General features: G+C 52.4%; 1 protein-coding gene across 12 annotated transcripts in view; it reads left to right on the plus strand.

Moving 5' to 3' along the window:
- Positions 1 to 13,942: 13,942 nt before the first annotated feature.
- Positions 13,943 to 16,422, plus strand: part of fam184ab (family with sequence similarity 184 member Ab) — a 166,439-nt gene continuing 163,959 nt past the window's right edge. For 6 of the 12 annotated variants that reach the window (XR_015753703.1, XR_015753702.1, XR_015753704.1 and 3 more), the window contains exon 1: positions 13,944 to 14,476. Coding sequence is in view for 5 of the 12 variants with exons in the window: in XM_087981028.1 (XP_087837154.1) it covers positions 14,330 to 14,476 (147 nt within the window). In the remaining 7 variants the exon portion in view is untranslated. Of the gene's footprint in view, positions 14,477 to 16,422 lie in introns of all 12 variants that reach the window. The other 6 variants (XR_015753706.1, XM_087981021.1, XM_087981036.1 and 3 more) reach the window with 2 other exon arrangements.

Raw genomic sequence — 16,422 nt, forward strand, 5'->3', positions numbered from 1 at the left:
TATCTGCTCACCCCTCACTGAACCAACACCAACTATAGTCTGCTCACCCCTCAGTGCACCAACACCAACTATACTCACCCTCCCCTCAATGCACCAACTATAGTCCCCCACCCCTCAGTGCACCAACACCAACTATACTCCCCCATCCCTCAATGCACCATCACCAACTATACTCACCCGCCCCTCAGTGCACCAACTATACTCACCCACCCCTGGTGCACCAACACCAAGTATACTCACCCACCCCTAGTGCACCAACACCAACTATACTCACCCACCCTTCAATGCACCAACTATACTCACCCACTCCTCAGTGCACCAACTATACTCACCCACCCCTCAATGCACCAACACCAACTATACTCGCCCACCCCTCAGTGCACCAGCACCAACTATACTCGCCCTCCCCTCAGTGCACCAGCACCAATTATACTCACCCACCCCTCAGTGCACCAACACCAACTATACTCACCCACCCTTCAATGCACCAACTAAACTCACCCACCCCTAGTGCACCAACACCAACTATACTCACCCACCCTTCAATGCACCAACTATACTCACCCACCCCTCAGTGCACCAACACCAACTATACTCGCCCTCCCCTCAGTGCACCAGCACCAATTATACTCACCCACCCCTCAGTGCACCAACACCAACTATACTCACCCACCCTTCAATGCACCAACTATACTCACCCACCCCTAGTGCACCAACACCAACTATACTCACCCACCCCTAGTGCACCAACACCAACTATACTCACCCACCCTTCAATGCACCAACTATACTCACCCACCCCTCAGTGCACCAACACCAACTATACTCGCCCACCCCTCAGTGCACCAACTATACTCGCCCACCCCTCAGTGCACCAACTATACTCGCCCACCCCTCAGTGCACCAACTATACTCGCCCACCCCTCAGTGCACCAACTATACTCGCCCACCCCTCAGTGCACCAACTATACTCGCCCACCCCTCAGTGCACCAACTATACTCGCCCACCCCTCAGTGCACCAACTATACTCGCCCACCCCTCAGTGCACCAACTATACTCGCCCACCCCTCAGTGCACCAACTATACTCGCCCACCCCTCAGTGCACCAACTATACTCACCCACTCCTCAGTGCACCAACTATACTCGCCCACCCCACAATGCACCAACACCAACTATACTCTGCTCACCCCTCACTGCACCAACACCAACTATACTCTGCTCACCCCTCAATGCACCAACAGCTACTATACTGTGCTCACCCCTCAATGCACCAACACCAACTATACTCCTCCAACACAATGCACCAACACGAACTGTACACCTGCATCCCTCGATGCACCAACACCAACTTTACTCTGCTCACCCCTCAATGCACCAACACCAACTATACTGTGCACACCCCTCAATGCACTAACACGAACTGGACACCCGCATCCCTCAATGCACCAACACCAACTATACTCCCCCACCATGCAATGCACCAACTCCAACTATACTCCCCCACTCCTCAATGCACCATCAAATATACTCTGCTCACCCCTCAATGCACCAACACCAAGTATACTCTGCTCACACATCAATGCACCAACACCAACTATACTCTGCTCACCCCTCAATGCACCAACACCAACTATACTCTGCCCACCCCTCAACGCACCAACACCAAACACCTGCACCCCTGAATGCACCACAAACTCTACTCCCCCAACGCCCGATGCACCAACACCAACTATATCTGCTCACCCCTCACTGAACCAACACCAACTATAGTCTGCTCACCCCTCAGTGCACCAACACCAACTATACTCACCCTCCCCTCAATGCACCAACTATAGTCCCCCACCCCTCAGTGCACCAACACCAACTATACTCCCCCATCCCTCAATGCACCATCACCAACTATACTCACCCGCCCCTCAGTGCACCAACTATACTCACCCACCCCTGGTGCACCAACACCAAGTATACTCACCCACCCCTAGTGCACCAACACCAACTATACTCACCCACCCTTCAATGCACCAACTATACTCACCCACTCCTCAGTGCACCAACTATACTCACCCACCCCTCAATGCACCAACACCAACTATACTCGCCCACCCCTCAGTGCACCAGCACCAACTATACTCGCCCTCCCCTCAGTGCACCAGCACCAATTATACTCACCCACCCCTCAGTGCACCAACACCAACTATACTCACCCACCCTTCAATGCACCAACTAAACTCACCCACCCCTAGTGCACCAACACCAACTATACTCACCCACCCTTCAATGCACCAACTATACTCACCCACCCCTCAGTGCACCAACACCAACTATACTCGCCCTCCCCTCAGTGCACCAGCACCAATTATACTCACCCACCCCTCAGTGCACCAACACCAACTATACTCACCCACCCTTCAATGCACCAACTATACTCACCCACCCCTAGTGCACCAACACCAACTATACTCACCCACCCCTAGTGCACCAACACCAACTATACTCACCCACCCTTCAATGCACCAACTATACTCACCCACCCCTCAGTGCACCAACACCAACTATACTCGCCCACCCCTCAGTGCACCAACTATACTCGCCCACCCCCAATGCACCAACACCAACTATACTCGCCCACCCCTCAGTGCACCAGCACCAACTATACTCGCCCTCCCCTCAGTGCACCAGCACCAATTATACTCACCCACCCCTCAGTGCACCAACACCAACTATACTCACCCACCCTTCAATGCACCAACACCAACTATACTCCCCCATCCCTCAATGCACCAACACCAACTATACTCCCCCATCCCTCGATGCACCATCACCAACTATACTCCCCCATCCCTCGATGCACCATCACCAACTATACTCACCCACCCCTCAGTGCACCAACACCAACTATACTCACCCACCCCTAGTGCACCAACACCAACTCTACTCACCCACCCCTCGATGCACCAACACCAAGTATACTCCCCCACCCCTCAATGCATCAACATCAATTATACTCTGCTCACCCCTCAGTTCACCAATACCAACTATACTCCCCCACCTTTGAATGCACCAGCACCAACTCTACTCCCCCACCCCCACGCACCAATTCCAACTATACTCCCCCACCCTTTGTTGCACCAACACCAACTATACTCTGCTCACCCCTCAATGCACCAACAGCTACGATACTGTGCTCACCCCTCAATGCGCCAACACCAACTATACTCCTCCAACACACAATGCACCAACATGAACTGTACACCTGCATCCCTCGATGCACCAACACCAACTTTACTCTGCTCACCCCTCAATGCACCAACACCAACTATACTGTGCACACCCTTCAATGCACCAACACAAACTGTACACCCGCATCCCTCAATGCACCAACACCAACTATACTCCCCCACCATGCAATGCACCATCAATATACTCTGCCCATTCCTCGATGCACCAACACCAACTTTACTCTGCTCACCCCTCAATGCACCAACACCAACTATACTGTGCACACCCCTCAATGCACTAACACGAACTGGACACCCGCATCCCTCAATGCACCAACACCAACTATACTCCCCCACCATGCAATGCACCAACTCCAACTATACTCCCCCACTCCTCAATGCACCATCAAATATACTCTGCTCACCCCTCAATGCACCAACACCAAGTATACTCTGCTCACACATCAATGCACCAACACCAACTATACTCTGCTCACCCCTCAATGCACCAACACCAACTATACTCTGCCCACCCCTCAACGCACCAACACCAAACACCTGCACCCCTGAATGCACCACAAACTCTACTCCCCCAACGCCCGATGCACCAACACCAACTATATCTGCTCACCCCTCACTGAACCAACACCAACTATAGTCTGCTCACCCCTCAGTGCACCAACACCAACTATACTCACCCTCCCCTCAATGCACCAACTATAGTCCCCCACCCCTCAGTGCACCAACACCAACTATACTCCCCCATCCCTCAATGCACCATCACCAACTATACTCACCTGCCCCTCAGTGCACCAACTATACTCACCCACCCCTGGTGCACCAACACCAAGTATACTCACCCACCCCTAGTGCACCAACACCAACTATACTCACCCACCCTTCAATGCACCAACTATACTCACCCACTCCTCAGTGCACCAACTATACTCACCCACCCCTCAATGCACCAACACCAACTATACTCGCCCACCCCTCAGTGCACCAGCACCAACTATACTCGCCCTCCCCTCAGTGCACCAGCACCAATTATACTCACCCACCCCTCAGTGCACCAACACCAACTATACTCACCCACCCTTCAATGCACCAACTAAACTCACCCACCCCTAGTGCACCAACACCAACTATACTCACCCACCCTTCAATGCACCAACTATACTCACCCACCCCTCAGTGCACCAACACCAACTATACTCGCCCTCCCCTCAGTGCACCAGCACCAATTATACTCACCCACCCCTCAGTGCACCAACACCAACTATACTCACCCACCCTTCAATGCACCAACTATACTCACCCACCCCTAGTGCACCAACACCAACTATACTCACCCACCCCTAGTGCACCAACACCAACTATACTCACCCACCCTTCAATGCACCAACTATACTCACCCACCCCTCAGTGCACCAACACCAACTATACTCGCCCACCCCTCAGTGCACCAACTATACTCGCCCACCCCTCAGTGCACCAACTATACTCGCCCACCCCTCAGTGCACCAACTATACTCGCCCACCCCTCAGTGCACCAACTATACTCGCCCACCCCTCAGTGCACCAACTATACTCGCCCACCCCTCAGTGCACCAACTATACTCGCCCACCCCTCAGTGCACCAACTATACTCGCCCACCCCTCAGTGCACCAACTATACTCGCCCACCCCTCAGTGCACCAACTATACTCACCCACTCCTCAGTGCACCAACTATACTCGCCCACCCCTCAATGCACCAACACCAACTATACTCGCCCACCCCTCAGTGCACCAGCACCAACTATACTCGCCCTCCCCTCAGTGCACCAGCACCAATTATACTCACCCACCCCTCAGTGCACCTGCACCAACTATACTCGCCCACCCCTCAGTGCACCAACACCAACTATACTCGCCCACCCCTCAGTGCACCAACTATACTCGCCCACCCCTCAGTGCACCAACTATACTCGCCCACCCCTCAGTGCACCAACTATACTCGCCCACCCCTCAGTGCACCAACTATACTCGCCCACCCCTCAGTGCACCAACTATACTCGCCCACCCCTCAGTGCACCAACTATACTCGCCCACCCCTCAGTGCACCAACTATACTCGCCCACCCCTCAGTGCACCAACTATACTCGCCCACCCCTCAGTGCACCAACTATACTCGCCCACCCCTCAGTGCACCAACTATACTCGCCCACCCCTCAGTGCACCAACTATACTCGCCCACCCCTCAGTGCACCAACTATACTCGCCCACCCCTCAGTGCACCAACTATACTCGCCCACCCCTCAGTGCACCAACTATACTCGCCCACCCCTCAGTGCACCAACTATACTCGCCCACCCCTCAGTGCACCAACTATACTCGCCCACCCCTCAGTGCACCAACTATACTCGCCCACCCCTCAGTGCACCAACTATACTCGCCCACCCCTCAGTGCACCAACTATACTCGCCCACCCCTCAGTGCACCAACTATACTCGCCCACCCCTCAGTGCACCAACTATACTCGCCCACCCCTCAGTGCACCAACTATACTCGCCCACCCCTCAGTGCACCAACTATACTCGCCCACCCCTCAGTGCACCAACTATACTCGCCCACCCCTCAGTGCACCAACTATACTCGCCCACCCCTCAGTGCACCAACTATACTCGCCCACCCCTCAGTGCACCAACTATACTCGCCCACCCCTCAGTGCACCAACTATACTCGCCCACCCCTCAGTGCACCAACTATACTCGCCCACCCCTCAGTGCACCAACTATACTCGCCCACCCCTCAGTGCACCAACTATACTCGCCCACCCCTCAGTGCACCAACTATACTCGCCCACCCCTCAGTGCACCAACTATACTCGCCCACCCCTCAGTGCACCAACTATACTCGCCCACCCCTCAGTGCACCAACTATACTCGCCCACCCCTCAGTGCACCAACTATACTCGCCCACCCCTCAGTGCACCAACTATACTCGCCCACCCCTCAGTGCACCAACTATACTCGCCCACCCCTCAGTGCACCAACTATACTCGCCCACCCCTCAGTGCACCAACTATACTCGCCCACCCCTCAGTGCACCAACTATACTCGCCCACCCCTCAGTGCACCAACTATACTCGCCCACCCCTCAGTGCACCAACACCAACTATACTCACGAACCCCTAGTGCACCAACACCAACTATACTCACCCACCTCTAGTGCACCAACACCAACTATACTCACCCACCTTCAATGCACCAACTATACTCACCCACCCCTCAATGCACCAACACCAACTATACTCACCCACCCCTCAATGCACCAACTATACTCACCCACCCCTCAATGCACCAACACCAACTATACTCACCCACCCCTCAATGCACCAACACCAACAATACTCACCCACCCCTCAATGCACCAACTATACTCCCCACCCCTCAGTGCACCATCACCAACTATACCCCCCCATCCCTCAATGCACCATCACCAACTATACTCACCCGCCCCCTCAGTGCACCAACTATACTCACCCACCCCTCAGTGCACCAACACCAACTATACTCACCCACCCCTAGTGCACCAACACCAAATATACTCACCCACCTCTGGTGCACCAACACCAACTATACTCACCCACCCTTCAGTGCACCAACTATACTCACCCACCCCTCAATGCACCAACACCACTCACCCACCCCTTAATGCACCAACACCAACTATACTCACCCACACATCAGTGCACCCATTATACTCACCCACCCCTCAGTGCACCAACACCAACTATACTCACTCTGCCCTCAATGCACCAACTATACTCACCCACCCCTCAATGCACCAACTATACTCACCCACCCCTCAATGCACCAACACCAACTATACTCACCGACCCCTCAGTGCACCAACTATACTCACCCACCCCTCAATGCACCAACACCAACTATACTCACCGACCCCTCAGTGCACCAACTATACTCACCCACCCCTCAATGCACCAACCCCAACTATACTCACCGACCCCTCAGTGCACCAACTATACTCACCCACCCCTCAATGCACCAACACCAACTATACTCACCGACCCCTCAGTGCACCAACTATACTCTCCCACCCTTCAATGCACCAACACCAACTATACTCTCCGACCCCTCAGTGCACCAACTATACTCACCCACCCCTCAATGCACCAACACCAACTATACTCACCGACCCCTCAGTGCACCAACTATACTCTCCCACCCTTCAATGCACCAACACCAACTATACTCACCCACCCCTCAATGCACCAACACCAACTATACTCACCCACCCCTCAGTGCACCAACTATACTCACCCACCCCTCAATGCACCAACACCAACTATACTCACCGACCCCTCAGTGCACCAACTATACTCTCCCACCCTTCAATGCACCGACACCAACTATACTCACCCACCCCTCAATGCACCGACACCAACTATACTCACCCACCCCTCAATGCACCGACACCAACTATACTCACCGACCCCTCAGTGCACCAACTATACTCACCCACCCCTCAATGCACCGACACCAACTATACTCACCGACCCCTCAGTGCACCAACTATACTCACCGACCCCTCAGTGCACCAACTATACTCACCGACCCCTCAGTGCACCAACTATACTCACCCACCCCTCAGTGCACCAACTATACTCACCCACCCCTCAGTGCACCAACTATACTCACCCACCCCTCAGTGCACCAACTATACTCGCCCACCCCTCAGTGCACCAACTATACTCGCCCACCCCTCAGTGCACCAACTATACTCGCCCACCCCTCAGTGCACCAACTATACTCGCCCACCCCTCAGTGCACCAACTATACTCGCCCACCCCTCAGTGCACCAACTATACTCGCCCACCCCTCAGTGCACCAACTATACTCGCCCACCCCTCAGTGCACCAACTATACTCGCCCACCCCTCAGTGCACCAACTATACTCGCCCACCCCTCAGTGCACCAACTATACTCGCCCACCCCTCAGTGCACCAACTATACTCGCCCACCCCTCAGTGCACCAACTATACTCGCCCACCCCTCAGTGCACCAACTATACTCGCCCACCCCTCAGTGCACCAACTATACTCGCCCACCCCTCAGTGCACCAACTATACTCGCCCACCCCTCAGTGCACCAACTATACTCGCCCACCCCTCAGTGCACCAACTATACTCGCCCACCCCTCAGTGCACCAACTATACTCGCCCACCCCTCAGTGCACCAACTATACTCGCCCACCCCTCAGTGCACCAACTATACTCGCCCACCCCTCAGTGCACCAACTATACTCGCCCACCCCTCAGTGCACCAACTATACTCGCCCACCCCTCAGTGCACCAACTATACTCGCCCACCCCTCAGTGCACCAACTATACTCGCCCACCCCTCAGTGCACCAACTATACTCGCCCACCCCTCAGTGCACCAACTATACTCGCCCACCCCTCAGTGCACCAACTATACTCGCCCACCCCTCAGTGCACCAACTATACTCGCCCACCCCTCAGTGCACCAACTATACTCGCCCACCCCTCAGTGCACCAACTATACTCGCCCACCCCTCAGTGCACCAACTATACTCGCCCACCCCTCAGTGCACCAACTATACTCGCCCACCCCTCAGTGCACCAACTATACTCGCCCACCCCTCAGTGCACCAACTATACTCGCCCACCCCTCAGTGCACCAACTATACTCGCCCACCCCTCAGTGCACCAACTATACTCGCCCACCCCTCAGTGCACCAACTATACTCGCCCACCCCTCAGTGCACCAACTATACTCGCCCACCCCTCAGTGCACCAACTATACTCGCCCACCCCTCAGTGCACCAACTATACTCGCCCACCCCTCAGTGCACCAACTATACTCGCCCACCCCTCAGTGCACCAACTATACTCGCCCACCCCTCAGTGCACCAACTATACTCGCCCACCCCTCAGTGCACCAACTATACTCGCCCACCCCTCAGTGCACCAACTATACTCGCCCACCCCTCAGTGCACCAACTATACTCGCCCACCCCTCAGTGCACCAACTATACTCGCCCACCCCTCAGTGCACCAACTATACTCGCCCACCCCTCAGTGCACCAACTATACTCGCCCACCCCTCAGTGCACCAACTATACTCGCCCACCCCTCAGTGCACCAACTATACTCGCCCACCCCTCAGTGCACCAACTATACTCGCCCACCCCTCAGTGCACCAACTATACTCGCCCACCCCTCAGTGCACCAACTATACTCGCCCACCCCTCAGTGCACCAACACCAACTATACTCACGAACCCCTAGTGCACCAACACCAACTATACTCACCCACCTCTAGTGCACCAACACCAACTATACTCACCCACCTTCAATGCACCAACTATACTCACCCACCCCTCAATGCACCAACACCAACTATACTCACCCACCCCTCAATGCACCAACTATACTCACCCACCCCTCAATGCACCAACACCAACTATACTCACCCACCCCTCAATGCACCAACACCAACAATACTCACCCACCCCTCAATGCACCAACTATACTCCCCACCCCTCAGTGCACCATCACCAACTATACCCCCCCATCCCTCAATGCACCATCACCAACTATACTCACCCGCCCCCTCAGTGCACCAACTATACTCACCCACCCCTCAGTGCACCAACACCAACTATACTCACCCACCCCTAGTGCACCAACACCAAATATACTCACCCACCTCTGGTGCACCAACACCAACTATACTCACCCACCCTTCAGTGCACCAACTATACTCACCCACCCCTCAATGCACCAACACCACTCACCCACCCCTTAATGCACCAACACCAACTATACTCACCCACACATCAGTGCACCCATTATACTCACCCACCCCTCAGTGCACCAACACCAACTATACTCACTCTGCCCTCAATGCACCAACTATACTCACCCACCCCTCAATGCACCAACTATACTCACCCACCCCTCAATGCACCAACACCAACTATACTCACCGACCCCTCAGTGCACCAACTATACTCACCCACCCCTCAATGCACCAACACCAACTATACTCACCGACCCCTCAGTGCACCAACTATACTCACCCACCCCTCAATGCACCAACCCCAACTATACTCACCGACCCCTCAGTGCACCAACTATACTCACCCACCCCTCAATGCACCAACACCAACTATACTCACCGACCCCTCAGTGCACCAACTATACTCTCCCACCCTTCAATGCACCAACACCAACTATACTCTCCGACCCCTCAGTGCACCAACTATACTCACCCACCCCTCAATGCACCAACACCAACTATACTCACCGACCCCTCAGTGCACCAACTATACTCTCCCACCCTTCAATGCACCAACACCAACTATACTCACCCACCCCTCAATGCACCAACACCAACTATACTCACCCACCCCTCAGTGCACCAACTATACTCACCCACCCCTCAATGCACCAACACCAACTATACTCACCGACCCCTCAGTGCACCAACTATACTCTCCCACCCTTCAATGCACCGACACCAACTATACTCACCCACCCCTCAATGCACCGACACCAACTATACTCACCCACCCCTCAATGCACCGACACCAACTATACTCACCGACCCCTCAGTGCACCAACTATACTCACCCACCCCTCAATGCACCGACACCAACTATACTCACCGACCCCTCAGTGCACCAACTATACTCACCGACCCCTCAGTGCACCAACTATACTCACCGACCCCTCAGTGCACCAACTATACTCACCGACCCCTCAGTGCACCAACTATACTCACCCACCCCTCAGTGCACCAACTATACTCACCCACCCCTCAGTGCACCAACTATACTCACCCACCCCTCAGTGCACCAACTATACTCACCCACCCCTCAGTGCACCAACTATACTCACCCACCCCTCAGTGCACCAACTATACTCACCCACCCCTCAGTGCACCAACTATACTCACCCACCCCTCAGTGCACCAACTATACTCACCCACCCCTCAGTGCACCAACTATACTCACCCACCCCTCAGTGCACCAACTATACTCACCCACCCCTCAGTGCACCAACTATACTCACCCACCCCTCAGTGCACCAACTATACTCACCCACCCCTCAGTGCACCAACTATACTCACCCACCCCTCAGTGCACCAACTATACTCACCCACCCCTCAGTGCACCAACTATACTCACCCACCCCTCAGTGCACCAACTATACTCACCCACCCCTCAGTGCACCAACTATACTCACCCACCCCTCAGTGCACCAACTATACTCACCCACCCCTCAGTGCACCAACTTTACTCACCCACCCCTCAGTGCACCAACTTTACTCACCCACCCCTCAGTGCACCAACACCAACTATACTCACCCACCCCTCAATGCACCAATTATACTCACCCACGCCTCAGTGCACCAACTATACTCACCCACCCCTCAGTGCACCAACACCAACTATACTCACCCACCCCTCAGTGCACCAACACCAACTATACTCACCCACTCCTCAGTGTATCAACTATACTCACCCACTCCTCAGTGCACCAACTATACTCACCAACCCCTCAGTGCACCAACTATACTCACCAACCCCTCAGTGCACCAACTATACTCACCAACCCCTCAGTGCACCAACTATACTCACCAACCCCTCAGTGCACCAACTATACTCACCAACCCCTCAGTGCACCAACTATACTCACCAACCCCTCAGTGCACCAACTATACTCACCAACCCCTCAGTGCACCAACTATACTCACCAACCCCTCAGTGCACCAACTATACTCATCAACCCCTCAGTGCACCAACTATACTCATCAACCCCTCAGTGCACCAACTATACTCACCAACCCCTCAGTGCACCAACTATACTCACCAACCCCTCAGTGCACCAACTATACTCACCAACCCCTCAGTGCACCAACTATACTCACCAACCCCTCAGTGCACCAACTATACTCACCAACCCCTCAGTGCACCAACTATACTCACCCACCCCTCAGTGCACCAACTATACTCACCCACCCCTCAGTGCACCAACTATACTCACCCACCCCTCAGTGCACCAACTATACTCACCCACCCCTCAGTGCACCAACTATACTCACCCACCCCTCAGTGCACCAACTTTACTCACCCACCCCTCAGTGCACCAACACCAACTATACTCACCCACCCCTCAATGCACCAATTATACTCACCCACGCCTCAGTGCACCAACTATACTCACCCACCCCTCAGTGCACCAACACCAACTATACTCACCCACCCCTCAGTGCACCAACACCAACTATACTCACCCACTCCTCAGTGTATCAACTATACTCACCCACTCCTCAGTGCACCAACTATACTCACCAACCCCTCAGTGCACCAACTATACTCACCAACCCCTCAGTGCACCAACTATACTCACCAACCCCTCAGTGCACCAACTATACTCACCAACCCCTCAGTGCACCAACTATACTCACCAACCCCTCAGTGCACCAACTATACTCACCAACCCCTCAGTGCACCAACTATACTCACCAACCCCTCAGTGCACCAACTATACTCACCAACCCCTCAGTGCACCAACTATACTCACCAACCCCTCAGTGCACCAACTATACTCATCAACCCCTCAGTGCACCAACTATACTCATCAACCCCTCAGTGCACCAACTATACTCACCAACCCCTCAGTGCACCAACTATACTCACCAACCCCTCAGTGCACCAACTATACTCACCAACCCCTCAGTGCACCAACTATACTCACCAACCCCTCAGTGCACCAACTATACTCACCAACCCCTCAGTGCACCAACTATACTCACCCACCCCTCAGTGCACCAACTATACTCACCCACCCCTCAGTGCACCAACTATACTCACCCACCCCTCAGTGCACCAACTATACTCACCCACCCCTCAGTGCACCAACTATACTCACCCACCCCTCAGTGCACCAACTATACTCACCCACCCCTCAGTGCACCAACTATACTCACCCACCCCTCAGTGCACCAACTATACTCACCCACCCCTCAGTGCACCAACTATACTCACCCACCCCTCAGTGCACCAATACCAACTATACTCACCCACTCCTCAGTGCACCAACTATACTCACCCACCCCTCAGTGCACCAACTATACTCACCCACCCCTCAATGCACCAACTATACTCACCCACCCCTCAGTGCACCAACTATACTCACCCACCCCTCAATGCACCAACACCAACTATACTCACTCACCCCTCAATGCACCAACTATACTCACCCACCCCTCAATGCACCAACACCAACTATACTCACCCACCCCTCAGTGCACCAGCACCAACTATACTCACTCACCCCTCAATGCACCAACTATACTCACCCACCCCTCAATGCACCAACACCAACTATACTCACCCACCCCTCAATGCACCAACTATACTCACCCACCCCTCAATGCACCAACACCAACACCAACTATACTCTCCGACCCCTCAGTGCACCAACTATACTCTCCCACCCTTCAATGCACCTGCACCTACTCTACCCCACCCCACCCCAATGCAGTGATTCCAACAATACACTCCTTCCCACCAAACGCGCCGATTCCAACTGCGCTCCTTGAGTGAAGTCTGGGTCGGGGTAGGTACCGGAAGTGACGGCCGTGTAAACGGTTGGTGCGCTCCATGGTAACAGCACGAGCGCGCGCGTGTGTCAGGGGGAGAAACGACGACAACAACAACAACATCGTCAGCTGCGTCTCCGGTACCGGCCTCGGCCTGTGGGGCTCGGGGAAGCGGCAGCGCAGCATGATCACGCCGATGATGTGCAGTCTCTGCCGCCCGTAGACCAATGGCGAGGGCACCGTCCCCGGGAGCTCCGGCTCCGAGTCACCAGCTGCAGCGGGCCGCTCCACTCCTTCTGCCCGGTTAGTGGCTGCCTGCCTTCGGCCGGGCCGGGGAAGGGGTGGTGAGGTGAGGAGAGGAGATTCTCCCCCCCCAACTCCCACACCCGGCCGGCTGTGTTTCCAGGCGGCCGGTCCACTCGTGTCTCTCCGTTCGGTCGGTCGGTCATTGCGGGGCTGGAAGCGGAAGATGGCGACCGGAGTCAGCTGGCAGCAACATTACGGTGGAAGCGCCGGTAAAGCGGGCCCGGCGGGCGGCCATGCCGGAGCAACTGCCCCCCTGTACAACCAGGAGCTGCACCTGAAGATGAGCAAAAAGATTGCGCAGCTCACCAAGGTGATGGGCCGGGGCCGGGGCCGGGGACGGGGGAGGAATCAACCCCAGAAACATCATTATTTCGGCCATTTCTCTCCATTCAGCAACACTGCCTTGTCCCACACAAACATTACACAGCAGCATGCGATTTCTTAAACCTCGGCGGCATGCTCCCAATTCAAGGCCCTCCCGACCACCGCAACGTTTATATTTGCATCATGATAAGCAGACTAAAACACTTGTTAACTTATGAACTAAAAAAGAAACTCGCGTGTTGAGGATTGGAACTTTCCAATCTGAGTAACAATCGATTTACAATTGTTATTATCACCTTCAACATTAACTTTTGACGTAGGTTTGATTTGGGAGTTATAGTCAGAACGAAATCCCATACTGGTCAGAATTTGTTTCAAATTGGATATCAGCGGAATAACTTCGATAAAGCATTGTTCACTGACGTGGTGATTCGTCTATACTAGTTAGTAGGAAAGCACCCAAGAACTTACAGATTTTACAATAATTCAATTCTGATCTATTTATAATTAACAGAATTAGATGTACAGGTTAGGAGCAAATTACTGTAGAATGCTAGAATCTGAACTGAAAAATGCTGGAGATAAGTGAGTCAGGCAACATCCATGGAGAAAAAGCAAGCTAACGTTTCCAGTCTAAATGATTCTTATCAGAGCTTGCTTTTTCTCCATGGATGTTGCCTGATCCTCTGTGATCTCCTAATTGTTTTTACCAGGAAGTAGAGTGGCCATGCTAAATTGCCCGTAGTGTCCAGGGATGTGCACCCAGGTGGATTAGCCATGGGAAATGCAGATGATATGCTCATTGGAGGGTTGGTGTTGACTCAATGGGCCAAATAGCCTGCATCCATAAAGATTTTATGAATTAGCAGAGTTCATCTTGCCTCAATTTTTAGATGCCAATTTCAACTTAAATTTAGAAAAGTTTATGTAAAACAATCATTGAACTAAAAGCGAACTGAATAGAGCCTGAAACTTTTTTACATTTATATTTTAACTTCATTTTAACTTATTTTTTTAAAAAATCAGTCATTTAAATTTCTTTATTTACGGAGGTTTGAACTGCACAATACTAATACAGTTTTAATGTATAATTAGTTTATGAATTTGTCTTTTGCTATCAGTTATACACAAAATTGAAACATTTTACTTTAATATCTATCAGTATTTTTGTTAGAAATTACACTGGAGAAACCAAAGTTTGAAATGCTAGGCTAATCTAAAAGATTCTTTCTGCTGATTACAGAACGGTATTGATATCATACAATTGTCTCTTAAAAATAACATTTTATGTGAGAAAATATTTTGGACTTTAGTTTTTAGTTGAAAGTTTCTGTGCAGAGAAGTATCTAAAACAGAAGAATTGGCTTTAAAATTGACTTTTGTGTTCATCTAATGCTGTGCATAAGGCAATGTTAGAATATGTTTTTTAACTTATTCTGTGAAAGTCAAATAATTGAACAAGCTGAAAATTGCTAATATAGACTATGATTGTTAGGTTTAAATGGATATTTTTAACTGCTTCAGAATGCTACTTTATAATCGTCAAGAGAGGAAGCAGCAGATATGTGGGTTAAGATAGCATGGTCATTTGCTGTCCTTAAGTGGATGTAAAGACTTGCTGTTAAGTTAATCAGAAGCTGTGAATTGATATCTCTTTCATTTTACACGTTCATTTTAGAAGAGAAGAAAACTTTACTGTCCTTGTCATTGCAGAAGGTAGAAGTTGCGTGTTTGTGAAATGCTATCATGTATTAGATATAGAAAACTGGGATGAAATTAATCTCTTGAAGAGTATAAAGACTATAGGAGCATTCTTAAGGGGCAAATCAGGAGAGCAAAAAATTGATATGAGATAACCTTATCTGCCAAGCCTAAGGATAATCCAAAGAGATTCTACAAGTGTGTTAAGAGTTAAAAAGCAATTAGAGAGAG

This window comes from Chiloscyllium plagiosum, unplaced genomic scaffold (assembly GCF_037043375.1).
Source record: "Chiloscyllium plagiosum isolate Xiang-an unplaced genomic scaffold, Cpla_swu_hap1 HiC_scaffold_3, whole genome shotgun sequence".
NCBI classification, from domain to species: Eukaryota; Metazoa; Chordata; class Chondrichthyes; order Orectolobiformes; family Hemiscylliidae; genus Chiloscyllium; species Chiloscyllium plagiosum.